Below are 23,594 nucleotides of genomic sequence, written 5' to 3' on the forward strand. Positions count from 1 at the left end.
TCATACATCTGCAAATTACAGACACATAGCTTCACACACACCTACTCACACACACACACACACACACACACACACACACACACACACACACACACACACACACACACACACACACAGCTGTAGTGTTATGATTGAAGACATCGGGTTGTTTCTTCACTTGTCTGCATTTACTGTGAGGGAAATGCAAGAGCTGCTCAAGATCCATTCTTGTACTGATACAACACCTCGCGGCAAACTTGCAGTTAGACACTGGATCCTCTTGTTATTCCAATTGCTCAAAAACACACATAAACATAATCATACAATGAACTCAACAAATGCACACAGCAAAGCAATATTACATTGTGTGGTTATTTTTCATCAAGGTTCTATACATGTGCTGGCTACATTCATTTTTTGATACATTTACACTGGGTGTAAAGATTTCCTGCTTGTTTCTTAAAGACAGATGTTAGCAGGTAATGACACTCAAATGATTTCTAATCCAAATGTGATGCTAAAACTGATCTTGTTTTCGGTTTGGGGTGAACATTGTCGCAAACTCATACCAAATGCAGTCTCAGTCATTGGCAAGTATTGGTGAGAGGAGAAGAGAAAACATATTATTCAAGGACGACGAGTGAACACGACATCACAACTTTATGTCATTGTGACACAATTACAAAACCTTTCATGGAAAGGGGGTAAAAGTGCACCGATGCAAGGTTAAAAAGAAATTAGAGGTAGAAGTGTTCGTTATGAATAAAAACAAAACAACGAAACAAAACAAAAATAATCCATGCTTACATAACACATTGTACTAGGTACACACAGATGTTGATGTCACTAACTGACAGACCACTGTGCTCAATGAGTGAACATATTGTGGTTTTTGGTTTCGTCAATTGGAATCATGTCTACATGACTTGTAAATAAGCTCATGCGTGGCACTGTGGATGTAATGGAAGGGCTGTGGCCGTTGGCAGGACATCAACTATAACCTACGGGCTGCAAGTGCCACCCTCACTTTGAACAACAGATATTGAACAGGCAAGCACAGATTCTGCATTTAATACAAAATTGCCACACAGACTAATCTTCAGTCAGTATTTATGTCCTTGTTATGTTTTTATGAAACATTCCAACCACAAGGTCCTGTCCTAGAATAGACTGTACAGTATACAAACTGTACACAAAGTCTCTATTGTCTTCTTGATTTTCCGATTTCCCCAAAGGCACTTTAGATGGACCATGCTCCAGTTAGGCACCGGATCTGACTAAAAGAAACAGCATATCTCCCTTAGCCAGCTTCTTTTTCCATTTCATCCCATCACTTGATTCTGTATCCTAAATATTTCCATGTCTTGAGATCCAGCCTCTATCAGTAGAACTCAATTAGATACTCTGGGTAAATCTGATTGCTGTCAAAAATTACATAAATCTTTGGATTGGCCATATCGTCCACACAACTGTCGTAAAAGTTGGTGAAGCTGGCGTCCTTGGAGGGTGGCCTGCAGTACATAGGATGACCGACCGTGTATTCTCCAACAAGCACTCTGGCCAGGAACATGGTCTTATAGGGCGGCTCACTAGCAAATATTGGTGGGGCCAGTCCGTGTCTCTGCAGGGTGGTGTTGTGCTTCCCCGTGGTGTGACAGAACTTACTGGAGTATTTGGCATCCCGGGCAAAGTAGCTCCCTGGAGGAGAGAAGGGTGAGGAAAGCGTTAGATTCTGACACAAAAAAAGTGTCGTCAGTTGTTTCATGATGTGACATCACAACACAGAGGGATCTACCTTTGCCATAGACATCGCCGTGGCTTCCTGTCAGCCGCCAGTCAAAGTTAAATGTACATATAGCTTGTATGTTGCTGTGTCCTGTGCCATGAAACAGCATTCGCTCCTCAATATCCAATGTGCGCTTGACCTTTCGCAACTGTGTTTTCTTCCTTAGGGGAGAACCAAGTAATGACAACACAACACAGAGCACTGATCATCACTTTGCTACAACGGGCTAGAGGGATGGGCTCAACACGATGGCATTGCTGACTTTCATGGACAATTACAAACTTACTGTGATTTCAGATGTTGCAGCACAATCAAGTAAATGTTTTTGCAAAGGCGAGAATGCCATAACTTTTGTTTCACTCTGTCTTCTTTATTTTAAAAGAAGAGAGACTTTGTCTGTGGAGGTGCTGGAGAAAAGTACCATTGTATTTCTCACAGGATGTCTCATGGACTGCAAACCCTTGTGAAAAATTGTTTTGCACTACTTGAAAAAAAAACCAAAAAACCAAATCAGATTGCAATCACCAAGTACATCAGAGCAGAACCATCCGCTAAAGAGCAAGAGAGCCCTGTGGACACTGTGCAGTCCACTCACAACAATACAACAACTGTCTACCTGCAGAAGAACTCCCATAAGTCCAGATTCTGAATCCTCTGGATGGATTTGATTGGATGGTCCATAGTCCTTTCATACAGTCTGGCTACTTCTTTAAACTCATATGTGTCTCTGCCAAGTTGGATGAGCTGCAAAAATACAATCACGGGTGAGTGAAACAGTCAAAGTAGTGGGAGGGTTGCACTGTAAAAAGCTCGGTTGGAAATTTAAAAAACATTGTGCAACTGTAGAGTGAGAATTTTTTTTTTATGTTATTGTAAATATAATGTAGAGACAATCATATGTTATTTCAATTCCTTTCACAATGGTCAGATTTTGTTTCCATGGCATTTCAAAAGATCGTTTTCAGACCACCTAACAGACTGGGAAGGCTTTACACTTTAAATACACTTGCAGCGTTACTAATTGGTTGTGTATGCTGCTGTGTACGAATTGTGCGTTTACGGAACTACTCCCTGCGTAAACTTAAAGATGTTAAAGTATGTGTAAAAGCTAGTGCCGACCCATTACCGACAATGTGTATGTGTGTTATGTTGCTCACCTGATAGGGCTCGTCTGTATTGATTCTCTCCCAATGACAGGGAACGGGCAAGGCAAGATTATCGCAAATAAACCTGACAGGATCAGTGAAAGAGTGATTGTTACAACAATGCAAGACTGAGTGCATTTGCATTTTGTCACTGCACCAGTGTCATCTAGGAAAAGCTCATTCTATGATATGTGTTTCTGATGGAGAAATCCTCTTTACTCCTGCGCTTTGCTTTTTGGAATCCAAATCTGCAGCAGGGCAGCTCCCTGGAGAGCTGGTACCTTATTTAGGGTTTTCCCTCGAGGGTTCCTGAGATTGGCAGATGCTTGAACCCTGACCTTCCATGTAAAGGATCGTCTCATTACCCCCAACATCACCCTTCTCCCTATAGCCTTCTCCCTAACATCTCTTTTCTGCTGGATGCAGGGATGAAGTGACGACAAAAAAAGGTTCTCGGCAGGTTCACTTCAACCATCAAATCTTACCTGAAGCCAGTTGCGGAGTGGAGGGAGCGTTTGATTGGCCGCTGCTTCCCTGTTGTGACATTGATCTGTCGCATAACTGGCAAGGAATTTAATTAAGATTAGGGCTACACAAACTCATATTCATGTTAACAGGATTAACCCAAATACGATATAACCCATCTTCACCAGAACTGTTTGGACCACTTTCCTTTCAAGAATGGAATTTGGACTGTAAAAACTGAAACAAACCTTGAGTCTTGGTTTAAGTTGACTATATATCCCAGCATTATTGGTACGAAAACAAGAAAATGAATCTTCAAATGTGGAAACAATAACTTGGTACAGTAATTTTGAATGAATTACTTTCTAATAAAGACTCCAACTGAATTGGTTACACAAGTTCCAAATAAAGCGATCGGAAAATCTGAATAAAGTGGCTCTAGTTCTAATTTGACTGTACAGTGTCATGCAACAAGCTTGTCTTTCATCATCATACCTGAAAAGTCCAGTCTGTACGTATACTTGGCCGTGTAGAATTCCATGATACCGCGTTGGTTTCTGTTGTAGCACTGCTCAATCTGAGCACTGGTCACAGAGCAGGCTGCGCTGGGATCGATCTGACAGGGAAATTGAGAGAAACGAGTCAGTCCGTCAGAGAACTGCAGTGATTGTTGGACTAATCAGTTAGACAGAAAATTAAGAGGCAACTATTAAGATAATCAATTCAGTCATTTTTCAAGCAAAAAAGGCAAACATTAGTTATTTCCATCTTGTCTGTTGTGAGCATTTGCTGCTTCTATTTATTTTATGCGATTGTAAAATGCATACCTTCCAATTTTAAACTTTTGGTCTGACAAAATAATTTGAAAATGACACATCACATTTAAGGAATACATTTTCAAGCATTTTATAAACAATCTTTAAAATGACAAATAATTAATGTAAATAATTGTAATAATAATAATTTCAGTCCTAGTCTAATGTTTAGGCCTGCAGCTAATGATTATTCTCAATGTCAATTAATCTTCCTGTTGTTTTCATGATTAATCATTTGGTCTATAAAATACCTGAAAATTGGAAGAAAAACAAAAGAGACCCATCGCAATATCCTTGAGCACATGTTGACATAATGAAATGTTTTGTTGTGACCAACCAACAGTCCAAAACCAAAAGAATATTAAATTTACAATGAATTGAGACCACGAAAAGCCGAGAAGTCTCACATTTGACAACCTGGAACAATCCAACGTTTGACATTTTTGCTTGGGACACAATTTAAAAGATTAATCAGTTATGAGAATAGTTGAAATTTATTTCCTTTCAGTCAACTCTACTGATGTTTAACTACATCAGGCAGTGGTAATGGGATAAAGGAAATGCACAATGCAATGGGATCGACAGTTGACTGACGGTCCAAGAATCGCCGAGGGAGGGACAATAGGCGGGGAGTATACAGTATGAAGACTGTTGGAGTGCATTGCCATGCTGAAAGTTGTCATGTCCTGCGAGCTACCTCAAACATATGCCACACTCCACACTCGGCCAAGTAGAACCAGCACCAGTTGGGCTCTGAGGTGTCCATCTCCTCAATCTCAGTGGACTCCTCCTCTGACGATCTGATGGCTAACATAGCTAAATCTGAAAATGAATGAGTGAAAAACACGCGAACACGCTTAGGGCAAATCGCGACTAAAGTTAAAGAAGGTATGGGGTGGGGTGGGGAGGGAGGGGGGTGGTGTTGGTGGTGGTGGTGGGGGTGGCGGGGGCAAAATTATGTTTTATTCGTCGGACAAACCTAACGTCAAGGAGATGTTTTTAAGCCATGGTCGTGAGGGCATTTCATCCTGTCAACGAATTCAAAAATTACAGGACGTTGCCATATCGAGCTAGCTATCATTAGCGGCTGCCGCACCCGACCTGCCTCAACTCTACGGGTGTCTTACCAGTTGTCAGCCTGTTTCTAACTGGGCCCCTGTGCCTATCGGTATACAAATCCTTCATGCATTATTAACAGAGCACCAGAAAAAAATCACAAACTCGGAACGAGAATGGATGACTAACGCTGCATAACATTTTCGTCTTCCTATGCGTTGTTTACTTTTATTTCCTGGTTCCTCGAGCACTGTACGTCAATGCGTCAATGTGCTGCAACTCCTCCCCTCCGCGCGCGCGGAGCGCTGGCGCGCTCGTGCCCTCAGCACGTTCTGTCAGGTAACACGATCCGCACGGAAAAAACCGCCGCTCACGCGAGGCGGTCAACGTGTTTCGGATTTTGGTAACTCAGACCAGAGTTTTGGACTAAAGGGAGAGAGATAGAGAGAGAGAGAAAAAAACTACCAGTGGTGGAAATCTTGTCTGACCAACTACTGTATGCTGCACTTTCCTTTACGTTTTGTTTTTTTTTCATTTTATGCCACCTTACTATATGTAATTCTCTACTTCTCAGCGAGAAATATTTGCACTTCATTTTACTCCACTATCCACCATGTAAATCATAGTATTACTAAATTACTTCGCAGACTAAGCTCCGCTCACAAAGTATGATGCATTGGAGACCTTACACATTCATGCATCCGTTAGGCTACTTTAATGGGTTGATTGTTTTGTTTGTTTTTTTGTTGCTTTTTTTTTTTTTTTTTAATCATGTTGCTGCAACATCTGCTTCAATATCTGAGTACTTCTTCCATCAACCTTTGCACGCGCGCGGGCGAGCGCGGGCGGGCGCGTGTGGCATCCTTCTGGACACTCCCCTCCTTAGAATAAGTTCTTTTCTTCAAACTTCGCTCGGTCGGTCAAAGGATTTTATTGTCGACTGCAAGCTCGCGGGTGAGTTACATGCATTCAAATCCGTTTTTTTTTTTTTTTTTTTTTGTAGATTTTCTCGTTATGTTTTGCTTTTTTTTCTTCTCCTTCAGCTACATTTTGAGATCTTCAACACAAGTTAGTCGAGTAATGTCTTTTGAAGCCATTACCAGTTAATTGCATTTCGGAGTTTGGAATTGATTTGACCGGAATGTGAGATTTTAATATACTGCAGTGTGAGCCGTTAGGATATATATGAAGACTATCAATAAAACTGCAAAGGCTTCTGTTCCATATCTGCAAAAGTGGAGGAGGGCTGGAGAGAACATACTAGGCATTGTTTGCATTTTCAAGTTTTTATTGTGTGTGCGTGCAACAGACTGAGAGACCATGACTGAGGAAACAGCTAGTGGAGCCCCAGATAAAGGGGCTCCAGAAGAAGGGGTCCAGCCGAGGGGGAAATGGGCCAACAACATGGAATTCATACTCTCCATGGCTGGGGAAATCATTGGCCTTGGGAACGTTTGGCGCTTCCCCTATCTGTGCTTCAAGAATGGAGGAGGTGAGGGATACGCTTTGGACATGCGGGGGCTTTTTTTGCTGGCTGAGACATTAAATAAATGGCTGTTGAGGCTGAGTAAAAGCTTTGCGGAAAGCCTGGAAACATGTGTGTGCCTGCACACGTGCATGTCTCTACGTGCATTTACAGTATATGCCTGTTTGCGCGTGCTAATGTGTGCATGCTCAATAAAATAAGACATGGGAAACGGTCAAGTTCCTTCGACAGACAGAGGAGACAGGAAAGTCTTTAATCTGTCACTCAAAAAAAAACAGGTAACAGGCAAGTGTATTTTTCATCATCTTAATGGCTAACTGGATTTACCTCAAGGGTTTCCACTGTTGTCAGACAACATGTCATAATGTCACATTGTAGCTTGATTCTTCTTTAAAGATTCTACTCCCCAAAGATATCTTTTATTTTGACATTACACATAATTCTTTATACAGGGTTCTTTTTTTAGGAAGTACAACTGGGAAAGTTTAATCTCACTACAACGCCATTCAATACAGATTTATCATAGACATTCATCTCACGACTACTTACATAATCAATTTTCTCAGAATTTCTTTAATATGGATTATTGTGTTTTTCTCTATCGGTGCACGACATGCCAGTATTTGTGGAACCCCTTTCCCACACCACCTACATGTGAGACTTCTTCATCTTTGTCTCTTTTCAGGTGTTTTCTTCATCCCTTACTTTTTGTTCCTCTTCTTCTGTGGCATCCCCGTGTTCTTCCTAGAGACCGCGTTGGGCCAGTACACCAGTGAGGGCGGGGTCACCGCCTGGAGGAAGATATGCCCCATGTTTGAGGGTAAAAACAAGGCAAAGGCAGATTGTTGTAGAATTACACGAGGATTAGTCAGTTGACATGCAAGAAATGTATGTTTTCATTGTGTTTTCTTTATTGTTTCTGGAAAGGATTACGGCTGTTTGCAGTCTGGCACACTCTTAAATCATGTAAATAGCAAGAGATTAAATCTTAATTTCAAGTACTCTAAACTTGTACTTTCTGAGGAATGTTTAGGAGCCTGTTTTTAAATTTGATGCAGAAGTTCACTTTAACTCCATCCGCAGGAGTTTAGAAGTTGTCAACATCCTCTGTCAGGCTTGTTTTCCCCATTATCTAAATTTCAAACAGACAAGGAACTCTAAAAACAGAGCAGAGGATACATTAAAATAAATGCTAAGTGAAAGAGCACATTTTATTGATCGTGGGCAGTCCTGCTGGTTGGCTGTTCATATCAAATGCTTGTGATGTTAAACCACAATGAACTATAAGAAACACGTGTTGTATATATGAGTGTTGGAGTCTGGGACCAAACCAGCACGGAGGAGCTGTAACCGTTGCATAACACAGAAGAAGACAGCAGCCTGAAACCTTCACTAAACCGTGTGAAAACTCACTGTGTCCTGCAGGGGTGGGGATTGCGTCCCAAGTGATCGTGATCTATCTAAACATCTACTACATTGTGGTGTTGGCCTGGGCTATCTTTTACCTGATTAACTCCTTCAAAAGTCCTCTGCCCTGGTCCACATGTGACAACTGGTGGAACACTGGTAAGGAACCCTTTGGGATGAATCAACACTGGCTTGCTTAAACACATCTGTATTTGATTAGCAGTACAGAATCACACTAAATCTTGCTTTTCTATAGACTTCAGAGGAAACACAAGACAAATCCTCCTACAAAGCTTTCGAAGTGTGCACCATCCATCTCACCTTTATCGTTCTCTCCTCAAATTTGTAGAGATATGTCAAAGCCGCTTTGGCATCTTTGGGAACCCCAGTTTGTTTCACTCCAACTGGTCATTCCTAAACAACATCACTTCAGTTGACTACTCTGAGAACCTCGGTTACTAGTAAGTTGCATCTTTGAATGAATTCATAGCAGGAACCCATCATGTTGATGTGATTATGGAGGAGGTTCTTACATCCGTTTCTGTAATAAAACTAACACTATTAATTGCTAGCTTCGGACAGTTTGGGGGTGAAAAGTACACCCAATAAATCTAGAAAAACAAATAAGGTATTAAATGGTGGAGAATGCCACATTAAAGGAATAGTTTGACAAATATGCTTATTTGCTTTCCTGGCTTTCTTGACCACAGTTGGATGAGAAAATTGATTCCATTCTCATAGGGTAACCATGGAGCCACAGCCGGCAACCAGTAAGCTTAGTTTATCATAAAGAATTGACACAGGGGGAAACAGCTGGCCTGGCTCTATCAGAAGGATAGCTAAATCCCCGTACCACCAGCTCTGAAGCTCATTAATTAACACGTTATATCTTGTTGCTTAAACATGTACAAAAATCAACATGTAGAAACAACACTGGTTGGTTGTATGCCTTAAAGCTAGACTGGGCTTTATCGGCCAGGCTGGTACAGTATATCAGTCAAAATTAGCTAATTGCAGATATTCCAGTATACTAGGTGTATCGGCTTTAACAAGAAATCACGGTACAGAAATGCCAATATATAATAATAATATATAATGCTATTATTAACAATATATTGTTATCTGTTGTTGTTTTTTTTAACTTCCAAATATCAATATCAGTCTCAGCCTCATAAAACCAATATTTGTATTTCCCAAAATGTTTAAATATTCCTTTAAATAATTATAATTAAAAAACAGTGATAGTTAACATCCCTTTAAACCATTATTGATACTATCGTGTGTGTGATACTGTTTAGAGAGACTGCATTGGAAAGAACTTGATGGATAATAGTTTGTAGCCTACTAAAAGCTGAAAAAATGGTTAAGCATTGTTTAAAATTATTGTTTTCTACTCACTTTACTTACCTGTCTGTAATTTTTTGTATTTCCAGCAATGAAACGGACCAATTCATGATTGCCAAGTCACCGGAACAGGAGTTTTGGTTGTAAGAAACACACTCACTCATAGGCTGTTCTTCTTTAAACATGAAAAAAAAAAAGCTTGGGCAGTAAATTCATCCCTCCCAGTCTTTGGGTGGAATAGGTCTTAATGCTTCCCAGATTCCAAGAGGTCATTTTACTCTTAAGTGTGATGTTAACGGTGAATCAACAAAAGATGAACTGGGGCCACCCAGACAGGGCAGGGGAAGTAAGCATCATCTTATTCAACTCCCAACGGTGATAGAAACCTGTTTGCCTTCCCTTTTTTTCAAAATTTTAGTTATTTTAAAGTAACAGTGCTGCTCTTCACATGATAATCCCCTGATTTGTTTTGAGAGCAGATACTGGGAAATCACTCGCTCCATACGACTGTGCTGCATGATGAGAACAATGCATACTCTTTTCCTTGCAGTTTTTATAATGTAACTGAAGCCATACAAAATAAACTGGGAGCCATTGTAATATCTGTATATGAGATGAAAATATTTTGTTCTTTTTTGCTGTATATAAATTTTTTTTCCAATTTCATGGACACTCTAAAAGGAAATATAGCGTTCAAAGCATTCTCCTCATTTGTCAGAACAAATTTGTACCAGGATATGATTACTGCAGTGGGAGAAAGCTTTTGAAAAAAAGAAGGAAAGTGTGTTTGTACGCATTGCACGTCTGTACATATATCGTTCTGCTTGTTATTTGTAGAGGATGTGTTTGTATACGTGTTTAAATGTCCAATCTCTTCCTCACAGTAACCGTGTGTTAAGAATGTCAGATGACATGTCCCTGGGTAAGGTACACTGGGACCTAGCTCTGTGTCTCCTGCTTGCCTGGGTCATATGTTACTTCTGCGTCTGGAAGGGAATCAAATCCACAGGAAAGGTGAGTACTCTTTTAACATACAGGAGTTTAGGTTGCAGTCCCTTAATGCATAGTCCATATGTCAGCTGTCTTTAGCTCATCTCCCCTTCTTTGAATCTGAATTCACTTCTTTGTGATTGGTATAATTTTAATAAAGGGGAATTAATAAGTGATAATTGGGCGCACTCAAAGTTATTCAACTTTTTTTCACTGTATCAAATCCCATTTTTCATTATATTTATTTATTCAACAACAGCCGTTCATCGCATTAACTTTCTGTAATTGCCTCTCTATATAGTAGTTTACATTGTTGCTTGTGGAGTCCACCTGGGATTCCTATACTTAAAAGACTCACAGGAAATGATTGTTGCTCCTATAATTTTTAATATAAACAATAGATACACTATGTATATTGTGAAAGGGGTTGTTTGTAGTGACAAATCCCCCGAAAATTACCATCTGATTCTTCATTTCCCCCACACTCTACATAGTGTTTTAGCATCTTTCAACTAAATATTAAGGTGTTACGGCCCATATCTTCAGCACCAAACGGCACACAGACAGAGTTAGCCACCAGCTGGCTAGCATAGTAGAGCGTTTAGCAGCTCAAGAGCCAGATTTCTCCCCCTGGAGTTGGTGGAGACCAAAAATAGAGCTAAAAGAGAGTAAATGTTGGATTTAAACTCACTATGTGGCCAGAAACCTGAATGCTAATGTAGCTCTATATTTGCTTGATATGTCATAGGCAGCTGTTTGCTAACATGTTAGCCATATCAAGGTGATCATATGTCAATGTTGTGTTTACATGTTGTTCTACAGCCCCCAAGTGTCCAAAATCTTAACTTATGCAGGTTTAAAGAAAAGAGCGAGTGTGTATAGTATCTATAACAAAAGAAATGCACTGCAAATATATTTGAAACCATAATGTATTTGTATGCCCTTTTGTGTTTGTAGGTGGTGTACTTCACAGCTACATTCCCCTACCTGATGCTGTTCATTCTCTTCTTCCGTGGAGTGACACTCCCAGGAGCTGCGGAGGGCCTGAGATATTACCTCACCCCTGACTTCAGCAAGCTTGCTGAGCCAAATGTAAGAACATACTGTCATAATCAACTGTTTTTGTAACAATGTTTGCTTTTGAAATATCACATTAGAAACACAATGTGCTGTACAACTATTTTGCTGCAGAAATTCAGTATGTGGCTCTAAAATCAATATACGCGGAAAGTCAGTGCTCTGTTATTGCAACTCAGAGGGTTGGCCTCATAACTAATCAGAACATCATTTCTCTCTTTATTTTTCAATGCTTCTCTTTCTGTTACATTCCTCTGTGTCCTAACCGGATGAATGTAGTGTCCTGTTATCCTAACCCCCCCGCCTTTTTTTTCTTTGCCTTGACTATTTAACAAAAATCAAGATCCTTTTCCACTGTAAAGTTTTTCAAAGAGATTAGTCAGTGACATCGTCACACAGAAGCAAAAAAGGGCTCTCCAAGGGGAACTTCTAACACCTTTTGAGGGTATACTTACTTTATAAGAATCCAAAATAAAGAGCTTTAAGATGAAATCAAAGTCACTAATTTACCATCATCGCAAATTATTGATTTTTATTTACATAAAAAAATTACACTGCATTACATTCTTACAGCAGATCTGTTAGTCCCTCAGCCTAATGATGTCCTTTTCTAAACTGAATAGCGAATTGAAAAAAAAAAAGACGAGGATGGTCGGAACGCTGTTGGCACAATGGCAGCATCTGTTGCATCCAGCAACTGCAACTTAAAAAATAGGGTCTTTCTCCCATAAAAAATGGATCATCACCCCCTCTCCACCCCCCCCTCCATCTGCTTTTGTCTGGCTCTCTTCCTCTTGACAGTTCACAGCTCAAATCTCCGCCTCAGGGGTCAAATGTTATCACTGGAGGGTTAAGCCTCACACTTTGGGTTGTGGAAGGTCACTTCCTCTTCCCATGTGGGCATTTACAGTACATGTGTATGTACACATATGTTTGTATGAACATTCCCGTGAGAAGTTTTAAAATCAAAATAATCAAGACTTAATGGGGATGATGTTGAGCAACGATCAGAGATATTTGCTTTTGTCAGTTGTTTTTTTTTTTTTTCACTGTTTCTTTTCCAGTCTTTGTCTGTGTGACTGGATTCTTTTGCTACGGTCTCCTTTGGATGGATCATGTCATGCAATTCAATTGAAGTATCCGATCATTTAACATCTGCCTGTCAGAGTTAGAAGACAAAATGTTGCTGCTCTTAGCAGAAGATGATGTGTCGTATCTTCTGTAAAACAGCTATGAACCATTGTGGGAATCTTACTACCTAATAATGGATGAAAGCAAAATGAAAAACTGTGACAGTATTATTTGCACTCATGTCGAATGCGTTGACAGCAGTTATAGGTTACAGACCAGAGTTATGCAATGCCAGATGATGTTAAAAACAGATTATAAAACATATCTGTTTGTAATTAGTTTTTGCGCTAGCATGAAAGTATCTGTTTTTTGCTTGAACTGCGGAGGAAATCATAATGGAGTTCTGGCCTACATCTGAGGTCCGTTCAATGTGCGACTGTAACTCCTTTTGTCCGTGTCTCAGTGTGCGTGTGTGAATCCTTATGCAAAACAGCCAAAAGGACTTCAAAATAAAATGCATGCTTCTGAGGACACAACAGTTTCTTCTTTGTCCAGTATCAGAAATGAAGATTTTTTACCAAAGACTGACCCGAGGCTGGGAATGAGTCAGACCCGTCACGGGGCCAGAGTAGGGGGCTGTATATTGCTTTGGAGCCTTGTCAACTCTGTCTTTTAGTGGGCGAGACTCACAGGGCTGTGGTGCCTCTAATGTTAACCAGATGCTGTCAGGAAGAGGGCCTGCGGACAGACAGACATGTAAACAAGCCCGCCAGAGACCTGTTTGCACACAAATAAAAACACACATGTGATGCACGCTGACACAGTTGTTTACACAATGACACGGACACAAAGAAATCCGAATACACACAAATACACAGAAATTGTATCATTATTAACGCTGGTATGAAGAACAGCTTTTTGGTATTAGACACTTCAGGATAATTGTGTTGAGGTAAAAAATTATCGCTCTGCTTTGTTAGTGCAGGAGTTGATGGAAAGCATATGCCCTGGGTTATTTTAACAATCTGAATGTCTTCCTATTATTCTCATATGTAGCTTTCAAATATTTCAAAAGTCTATCTTGTACCTTCTCGAGGTATGGCGTGATGCAGGGACTCAGGTGTTCTTCTCATATGCTGTGTGTCAGGGAGTACTGACCGCTCTGGGAAGCTACAACAAATACAACAACAACTGCTACAGGTCAGTGCCCTTACCCCCACACATGTGTCCCGCTCTCAATACGTCATCACAAGTACAGTCTTTCATTCGTGTAGTCTTTGATAGTACACGCTTGTCTTCTTGTTCCATTGCAGGGATTGCTTGGCGCTGTGTTGTCTGAACAGTGCCACCAGTATCTTTGCTGGTTTTGTTGTCTTCTCGGTGCTGGGATTCATGGCTTATGACCTGGGCATATCGATGGAGGAAGTTGCTACTGGGGGTGAGTTAGCACCCCACTTTTTTCACCCTCTGCTTTTTTTATTTTACTGCTTTCACTGTCAACTTCATGTAATATATTGAAGTATTAAAATATCCTGTACTTATTTTTTTGCATTGTGGCTTCAATGATGGCAGTGTTGACAACAGCAACCAATGTCCACAAGATGGCATCTTATGTTTAGATACAGCTGAAAGGGTTTCACTTCTATAGACTACAGTCATTTTGGCCAGTGGTACCCCTACCTAAGGCATTAAAAATGATGTAGACATTCTACAACCCTCTTTTTTCACGTAAAGCTACAATTATTTAACTGTTTTCTAATTATCTGCTTAACTTTGTTTCTTCCTTTTACTTATGTTTTGGAAAGCACCCTGTGGGGCATCTCTTTGGGAAGGTGCTATACAGTTATAAGCTATAAGTTATAAAACTAGTTATTAATAGTCACGGCAAAAATCTGAATTCTTGTGAAATGCCTTTACCTCTATTTTACCTCTTTGTGTCTCTCCTTCAAATGTAAGAATCAGAAAAAGACTTTTTAGCGCCATTGATGAGCTGTTCAGAAGTAGACATTACTTAATTTTAAGGGGTCACAAGCCACAAAATGTGAGATTCACTGTTTGAAAGGACTTTGAATCCCTGGTCTTAGAGATTTATCCATAGATGCATTCATCTGCTTTCTACAGGTCCTGGTCTGGCCTTCATAGTCTATCCTAGGGCTCTGTCGTTGCTGCCTGGCTCATCTTTTTGGGCTGTGCTCTTCTTCCTCATGGTCCTGTTCTTGGGCCTAGACAGTCAGGTACTGTAGGTAATGCATCACACAGAATACAACATCCCAGGATCATAGTTAAGTTACAAATAAGATAATCTCCAGGTCTGTGCTCACAGTTTGTATGTGTGGAGAGCCTGGCCACAGCCATCACAGACCTGTTCCCACGTCACCTGAGAAGGCCTGGAGCGAGAAAGATACTGGTCCTGGGCATTGCTGTCATTTGCTTCCTACTGGGGCTGCCACTCATCACTGAGGTAAAGTGCAAGAAGAGGAAGGCACATTGGACAGAAAAAGGTTGTAATGAAAATAGATACTACAAAAGCAAGTCATGTCATTGTGAGAACTGTAACCAACTGGCTCTAACCAACTCAGCTGTCAGATGACAACAGGTAGATGAACATATCTACAATATTGTGGACACCCCTATGTTATCCTAACCCCTCTGCAGCCAAACCACTCTCCTGACTCAGTATATAGTTAAAAACTAACTAAAGTAACTACAGTCGATTTTTTTTTTTTATATCTGAACAACACCTAATAGACTACTCAGTACATCTTTATTGACACATCGTAACTCATCTCTACTAAAAGAAAAATCAGCACCGATTGCTCAAAAAAGCATAATCCTGCTTTTCAGAGATTGCAATGTGGGCAGTCCACTACTATGGTCCAGACAGAAATTTAAATATCACAACTTTTAGTCAGATTTCTCTTATCTAATTTTGACATTCGTGGTTCCCAGAGGATGAATCCTACTGCCTTTGGTGATCCATTGACCTTTCCTGTAGTGCCACTAGCAGGTAAAAGTTTTCACTTGTCCTGTTAGATATCTCAACACCTACTTGATGGGTTGGCACAAAATTTACTACAGATATTCATTGTTCCTAGATGATGTATTCTGATGACATTTCTGATTTTGCTGGTATGTTTCAACTACTATTTCAACAACTATTTTATGGCTTGCCATTAAATTTGTTCCCCACTGAATGAATTGTTATAACTTTGGTGATCCTGACTTTTAATTTAGCGCTACATCTGGTCAGAATTTTAATTTGTCTAATACTTTGTTTAATGAACAAATACTTTTAAAGCTATCACCCTTAGCTATACTTCGCAATGAGTGACAATTAGTAAATGTTAGCATGCCAGTACCTATAAAACCCCACAACTTTGTGTTTAGTGTTAAATATGTTAGCATGCTAATACCTTTAAAATGCCTCAGCAATATGTGTTTGGTGATAGTTAACAAATGTTAACGTGGACGTACCTTTAAAACTGACCAGTCAAATAAAGCAAGTGAACTGTCAAAAGTGTTGGTAGAATATACTATCTATATGATGGGAGCACTAGTAATGAGTGGGTTTAATTTCATGATGTATGTCAAATATGTATGCCCTGCTATTGCCCCCCTAACCTACAGAAAAGGTTATTGTCCAAACAGTAAGGTAGAAAAACAGCTTGTCTGTCCGCCTGAGAGCTACATTTCTTTTTCCACCTACCATGACTCTTTTCCTGCATGTTTTTTTTTTTCTTCTCATGCTTCAGGGAGGGATATTCCTCTTCCATCTGATTGACAGCCACGGTCCAAGCGGAACCAGTCTCCTCATCATTGCCTGTTTTGAGACTGTTGTCATTGCCTGGGTGTATGGTAAGTCATGTAATTGGCTAAAAGCTTCAGAATATCAGAAAGCTTTTGCAATAAGGTATACTAATTCAGCTCTATATTAGTATGAGGCAGTCCACTGTGATAACTTTTAGTGTATGAAATATGTAGTTTGTCATCCTCACAATATCACCATCATCAGTGGTGCACTACATTCACAGTAGCTACCAAAAGGAGCTTCATTATACTGTATTTCCTCAGCTTATGTGATTCCGACTGCAGCGTTTGTCTCATCAGTGCAATCAACTTATCTGTATCTATGTAATCGTAGATGTAAGGAAGCTGCTTCAGATAAAAAAAGAAGAACTTGGAGATCCACAGTCATCTTATTCTTATCCTGAGTAAAATTAAAACGGCTCTACCAACAACATTAAAAGGGACGTTTTGATGAGGTTGAAAGGAAAACGGGATTCTGCATTTATGTTTTAGAATATTTATAGTGAGTTAACTTGAGGACCACATATAGATACAGTAGATAGACTCTTCGGGGTGTATGGAGTGTCTACAACAATTTCCACCAGAGGGTATCCAATTGAAATACATTTGGCCCTTGCTCTTGTCTGTACTTTTTGGTGATTCTGGAGCATGAAAACCTTTCCGTTTTTGTAGTCAGGTGCTTCCAACTTTTATTTTTTACATGCTCAACAGCTCTAAAGTAATAGTTTGACATTTTGGGAAAAGAACTCTTTTTCATTTTCTTGCCAAACGTGCAGTGAGAAGATCGATACCACCAACAACAAGTAAACATAAGGCTATATATAGCAGGAAAATTATCTTAGCTTTGCACAAAGACAGGAGAGAAGTGGAAACAGCTAGCCTAGCTCGGTGTGAAGCTAAAAAAAAGTTTACCTACAAGCCCCAGTAAAGCTCATTAATTAAAACGTTATTTCTCTTTTGTTTAATCCATTCTATAAAACAGAATTATTACACGATGTTTTGTGTACAGTCTTTGTGCTGAGCTAAGATAACTGGCTGCTGGCTGTAGCTTCATATTTATTGTATACACAGGAGAGCGGTGTCATTCTCGTCATATAACTCAAGGGAAGAAAGCAAAAAAGCAAATTTCTGAAATTTTCGGACTATTCTTTTAATATTTACAAAGGCTTGCGATCTGATCATCAAGCAAGATATGGTACGGCTATTACACAATCTTTGTGTTTCATTCTGTTGAAATTTTGCAGTATTGATACTTATTATGTAGTCATTAAATCGTCATATGATATATATATATATATTTGTTATTAAAACACTTTATGGAGTCCAAAGAGTCCCTCATAAAATATCAGTAGATAAGAAATTAAGTGTTTCCCTGTCAGTATTTTACCAGCACAATTCATTTGGCGCTTCAGCTGAAGGTTTTTCTCTCAACTTAGTGTAGCTAAGTTATCCCAAACCAGAAGGATGAGTGCTCCACCTACTGGCCCGAAACCAGCATCAGAACCTTCTGCTGTTAGTCAAACATCTGGAACAGGACTTTTCTGCCCCACTAAAGCACAAACAGTGTGATACAGAGGGAAACATGTTGGCTTTGAGCCTCCTTACACTCTTATGGCATGCCCTTTTCCTTTTTTTGGATGTTCAATTCCTGTCCTTTTCTCTCTCTCTCTCTATACAGTATATACAGTATTTGATGAATTTTTCATTAGGTGTTTCCTCTCCATAAATGTGCCAGGATTTGTCCATTACCTATACCAAAAATATGAATCTTTTACTTCCATACCCCAGTCTTCTTCTACCATCAAATAGGAAAAATATTCTGAGCGCTCACCACTTCCTACACCTTCATTATCAGCAATATTACTGGCTAAATTACAGCCTGTGGGTGGAGAGTTCCCCTGTTCTCAAATTTGTCTTTACACCTCAACTCTCAGAGCATCCGCCTGGTATCGATACTTTTTCTCAAAACAAGTCATTTCCTGTGTTGAAACTGAAGCTGTGTGTCTCTTGCAGAAGCATACTCCTCAGATGTGCTCACACAAACCTCCTGGCCGTGTATACATGTTCAATTTCGGTGACTCTCATTTCAATGTCCAAGCGAGGTCACACGTCTTCCACTGCAGGGCGATGCAGAGGGAGATAGCGATGCGTCTCATCAGCTGCATCCTCTCCCCAGTTTGAGTTGTTTAGCCAGTCGTTCGGCCTCTCTGGCTCTTCAGAGTGAGTCTGTGTGTTATGTGCGGAGACACTTCCTCGCCCAAATTTAAATGAGGCCACTTACTTACCTCCTCCACAAAGACGTGGTTAGCTTTCGGGGTTGATTAATGTATCATTTATGGAGATGCGTCTGCTTTCCTAAATAGGTTCGACAACTCGCCCTGCTATTATACATTTGCAAAAATCAGGGTCTGGATGCTGTTCCAACAGCCAGGTCAAGTACTTTACCAACAGTTTCCTCCTGTTTTTTAATGTCTGTTTTTCTTTCTGTAGTTCCTCGCCTCTCCTCCTCCTCTTTTCTTTGGCAGCTGCAGGCGAGCAGCTTTCTCATCTTCATCTCCCATTTCACTCCTCTGCCTTTATTCCTCATTAGCCCGTGACTGGTGTCTCATCGGTCTTCCCTTTCTCCTCATTTGAACCACATGATTCTTATTGAGATTAAGTTTTGAGTCTTATTTCCCTGTGTACCTACTTTCTGTTTAATTTGGTGGTTGTTCTTCCTCCTCTCTCCCTCCCCCTCACTAACAGCTGGGTTACTCTCCATTGTGTATCGAAACATCACATGGACATGTTTCCCAACAATAAATAAGCGCAGTATGTGACCGGAGCTGACAGCGGGCCTAATCATTAGATTTAAAGAGTTTCATTTTAAGAAAAGAATACACACACACACATTAAAGACAGATGTAAATTTAAGTGTTTAAAAAAGGGTCATCCTTAAATCTTTACTTTAAGATCAAGGTTTACATGTCACTTTGATAAAAACACTGACTTTCATACAGTGGTAGAAGAGGTATTCAAATCAGTTACTTAAGGAATTTAACCGTTAGTACTTTTTTGTACTAAAGTATGAGCAGCAAAATGTACTTAAAGTATCAAAAGTAAACATGTAACATGTAAGCAGTACTTTAATGTTGCGGCTGATTGAGGTTGTTGGTTTTACTTTTTACAATATTGGTAGATTAATCTATAATAAGGCGTCATATTTTTTTAAGCTGACAGAAGTTTTGTATGTAAAATCCTATTCTGAAAAGTAACTATTGCTTTTAATAAATGTAGCCAAGTAAAAAGCAAATGTATTGGAGTAGAAGTATTAAGGAGCATATAAAGGAAAATGAAATAGAGATGGAAAAAAGAACAAGCAGTCTTGACCGTCTCATTGGATTGTATTCCCTGCAAAAACAAAACAATTTTCTTCCCTTCGATTGACTCACACCTCCCGTCCATGACTCCATGAAGGTGCGGACCGTTTCTATGACAACATTGAGGACATGCTTGGGTACCCGCCAAACTATGTGCTGAAGTACTGCTGGTTGTTCTTCACGCCACTCATCTGCATGGTGAGTCCTCACACCTAGGTCATATCTCTCTTGAGTCATCTGCTTTGTGTCTCTTTCTTTCTCTCCTTTTTTCTTTCTTTCTCTTTCTTTCTTTTTCTTTTTTCTGTCTTCCTTTCTGTTTTCATCTGTATTCATTATTTTCTTTATATTACTTCTGAACACAGATCTTTCATCGCCCTTTATCTTTACTTCTTCCTGCTTCCTTCTCTCAGGCCTTTCGTCTTTGCCAAGTGTTACACATATTTCATTTTTGCCACATTACTAATTATGCCTCAGCTCACATATGATAATTAAGAGGAGAGAAGTTCCCTGGAAATAAGGACTAATTTGGTTTAAAACGCACATCACTGCAGAAATGATCAGTAAAAGAGCAGGAAGTACGGTGGGCATATTAATTCTTATTGGGTGTCAGTAAGTCAGTTAAAGGAGCATGCTGGTGTTTTTGTATGTTACGCCACGGAAACTACATACACTATAAGAATTGCTGAGATTTTTGTTGCACCAGAGTTGTGTATTACTGTGTGGTAGTAGTTGAAAGAGTGCATAGATCCAAAACCTCTTACCTTTTGGCATCCTCATGTACTGAAGCTCAACTATCAGATTTAAGGATGCGCTAATCAAACATTTTATACTAACAACAGAAAAAATAGCTATGTGTAAAGTGAAAGTTGTCGCTTACAGTGCCAAGCCCACAGAGAAAAACCCCCCAACTCTGTAGTTGCCCTTAGCGCTACGTAGTGTTTTAGCATCTTTCAGCTCATTGTTTTGGCCCCCAGCTTTACTGTTCTGGTTCAGTCTCGCCACTCTCATCATTTAATAAACCCACTGTGCCAATGGCACAGAAATGGCGGACAGACAAAGTTACCAAAACCAAAACAAAAATAAAAGAAGAGTGAATATTGAACTTAGATTCTCCAGGTGGCCAGAAACACGACTCCAATTCATTCCCAATGTTGCTCTGTGTCTTTCTGGAAGTGCAAATAGGAATCTGTTTATTAACAGTTTTTCCATATGCATATGTTTATGCATATCAACTGTTGCTATGGTGACAATATTGTGTTTTCAGGTTGTTTTGCTACCCCAAAGTGGCCAGAAATGCAAAAAATATAATACAAAATCCTATCAGTTTTACATTAGCCATTTCATTCCGTCCATTTTTGCCTATAATTTGTGTTCTGAGTTTATTTTTCTCACAACACATCTTGGAAACTCGTTTTACACAGCATTTTTTTTTGCACAATATGCAAGAACACTGGTGCCATCTTTAAATTAACACCAGCTATTAAGTTTGAGGAAAGATATGTCATGTGCTGTGGGGTGGTGCAACATACTAAACAGCATTACATTCAAATGTGTTTTTTCTGAAAAAATGGTACCTGGACTCAAACTGAATGATTAGCAGATAGCTTTCAGCTCTCATTCCTCTTTTTTTCTCGCACCACAAAGCACACCAGACTTGTTTTAAAACTCCGACCTCTAACTTAACCATTTTCTGTCCCCTAGCTCACAGTGCTGTACAACCTGGCAGACTTAAATTCTCCTGTGTTGTATGGTTACGAACTTGACACCTGGGGCACCACGCTGAGCACTCTTCTTGTTGCCACTCCACTGCTTTGCATCCCAGCCTTCGTTTTGGTCTCACTGTGGAGGGTGAGTGAATTCAAAACTTGGACCGGATAAGTTCCACAATTAAATCAATATAATTTAATAAGATGAAGCTAACTCACACCATTTTTTTCTTAGCTCTTACTATTATACTGTGATGTGTGTGTGACTACGTTTAAAACGCATTTTCCTCCAACCAATCAGAATCCCAAAAACATGACTACACCGTCCAGTGACCTGCGTCAGGCTCGGCCACACAAGCCGGTGCTCACACTGTGCAAGCACGTCATCTTCAAGGCGCAGGGGCCGCCGAGCTTCAGTGTGGACGAAAGAAACGACAAGATTATGATGGAGGATACCAGCGGGGTTTGATATGGTTATTAGTGTTACTTACAGACCTGCAACAAACATTGCGTTAATGAATTTTAAAAATCTGTGACTACAAAAGCGCACTTCAATCATATGCGAAGTTTGCAAATGTTTACACATTTCATGAGTCAGGGAAAATTTTTTAGTACGTTAGTCTTCACCTTACTAATTTTTATAATAAATAAAAAAGAAAAAAATCAAATAATGTACATACACATACTGTAATTGGCTTATAACAGTAATCCAGTGATTTAGCACTGCACTGCAAAATTGATGAACCAGAGCCAAAAAAATTGCCTTTTTTATTCCGAGCGTTCTTTTTTCTTGTCAAAACCTGACGTCTACATCACCCACAACTCAGCTCAACTGCCGACAGTTTGGTGGGGGATTCGGTTGTCTAGTAAAGCCTTAGGTAGCCTTGAGCCGCAACCCTCAAGCAGAAATGAGGAGTGGGCTACAGGGGGCTGGTAAGCTCACTTCTCCCAAACGGCTTCATACAACCTTTTTGATATATGCAGCAGCACTCTCCAAGACCTGTGAAAGGACTTTGATGTGTAAAATTGATGGCGTTTCCCTTTAAAACACCAATATGTTCATGCATCTAGAACATCAGAGTTATTACGATATTTTAATTGCAATTCTAGTTTGTAGTAGCTATTTGTCATCAAACCAAAGCAGCCAAAACTACAATGTTAATCTCCATTAATGCAAAATTTGAATGTGAGTGGCTGAATTCGGTTATTTTACAGCAATGTTACCATGAACGAAAGCATGTACACTGCACAACTCACTTCTTTTGTTATTATGATAAATAGTGTGTTTATTAATCGCGTATCTTCATTGTATACAACCAAAATGAACAGATTTCTTTTTGAGAATATGCACAATATCTTCCCTTCATTATGTGTCTATACCATGTGCAGATGGTGGAACTTTACTTTATGTCTCTATGGTAAATACCCTGGTGCAATGTTTGTCCTTTGACTCTGTCCATATTGATTTCTGATCAGAAAGGATAAACATTCAATAAAAGTCCAGGAAGATCAGCCTGTCAGTTCAGTGAATGGATTCATGTTTCCTGTTCTGTAGCACAAAAACAAAAATATTCCACAGGCCTGTGTGTCTTCCTGCTTTCTTGTTGTCATACATGCTTAAAAAAGCACTAAATACACAGACATGATAAGATAAAAAGGCTGTGTGTACGTGTGACGTCACGGGATACATGTGGCTGGTGAACATGAACTTGCTCCATCATAATGCCAAGCTCAGTCATCTGTGTAATCCAAACCGGCATTCAATTAACAGGCAGTTCCGCCCAGTTGCCTCCCACCTCCCTTCACCCCCGACTCCCTCCACTCCGCCCTCAATGACACCCAATGACCCTCAGCCCTGAAAAAGTTGGCTTTAAAAGCCAAGAAGCCCACTAGACAGTCAGGTGGGTCAAAGTGCAGCATATAATTGACACTGGTGTATGTTTTATCTTGATGAGAAGATAAAAATCAACAATAGGAAGCTGTCGGAACACCACTGGCAGTTTTTATGCTCCACAAGTAATGGAAAATGGCGGCAGGAATATGTAAGGTTATGCCTCCATTTTGAACATTGATGCCTCTACACTTATATTAGGAGCTGCGG

General features: G+C 39.9%; 2 protein-coding genes across 3 annotated transcripts; one reads left to right on the forward strand and one right to left on the reverse strand.

The window, feature by feature from the left end:
• On the reverse strand, positions 1 to 5,482 carry LOC120800397 (protein mono-ADP-ribosyltransferase PARP11-like). Of its 2 annotated transcripts, none has more exons than XM_040146483.1 (8): positions 5,318 to 5,482; positions 4,888 to 5,012; positions 3,871 to 3,991; positions 3,396 to 3,471; positions 2,923 to 2,995; positions 2,382 to 2,509; positions 1,775 to 1,926; positions 1 to 1,677 (listed from the first exon to the last, which is right to left on the reverse strand). In XM_040146483.1, exons 1-8 carry the CDS (start codon positions 5,373 to 5,375, stop codon positions 1,361 to 1,363), a joined length of 1,050 nt encoding a protein of 349 aa, XP_040002417.1. In that variant the 5' UTR covers positions 5,376 to 5,482; the 3' UTR covers positions 1 to 1,360. The 2 variants fall into 2 exon arrangements, with proteins under 2 accessions (XP_040002417.1, XP_040002411.1); XM_040146477.1 differs by having other exon boundaries at positions 5,170 to 5,482.
• LOC120800377 (sodium- and chloride-dependent GABA transporter 2-like) lies at positions 5,006 to 23,068 on the forward strand. The gene is made up of 17 exons (XM_040146453.1): positions 5,006 to 5,078; positions 6,133 to 6,200; positions 6,556 to 6,738; positions 7,418 to 7,552; positions 8,158 to 8,298; positions 8,489 to 8,600; positions 9,573 to 9,626; positions 10,368 to 10,497; positions 11,431 to 11,565; positions 13,718 to 13,821; positions 13,935 to 14,059; positions 14,743 to 14,855; positions 14,945 to 15,082; positions 16,374 to 16,476; positions 19,885 to 19,985; positions 21,489 to 21,635; positions 21,795 to 23,068. The coding sequence occupies exons 3-17, from the start codon at positions 6,567 to 6,569 to the stop codon at positions 21,960 to 21,962; spliced, it is 1,878 nt and encodes a 625-aa protein (XP_040002387.1). The 5' UTR covers positions 5,006 to 5,078; positions 6,133 to 6,200; positions 6,556 to 6,566; the 3' UTR covers positions 21,963 to 23,068.
• Positions 23,069 to 23,594: the final 526 nt, after the last annotated feature.

Source organism: Xiphias gladius, chromosome 2 (assembly GCF_016859285.1).
Source record: "Xiphias gladius isolate SHS-SW01 ecotype Sanya breed wild chromosome 2, ASM1685928v1, whole genome shotgun sequence".
In the NCBI taxonomy this organism is placed as follows: Eukaryota; Metazoa; Chordata; class Actinopteri; order Istiophoriformes; family Xiphiidae; genus Xiphias; species Xiphias gladius.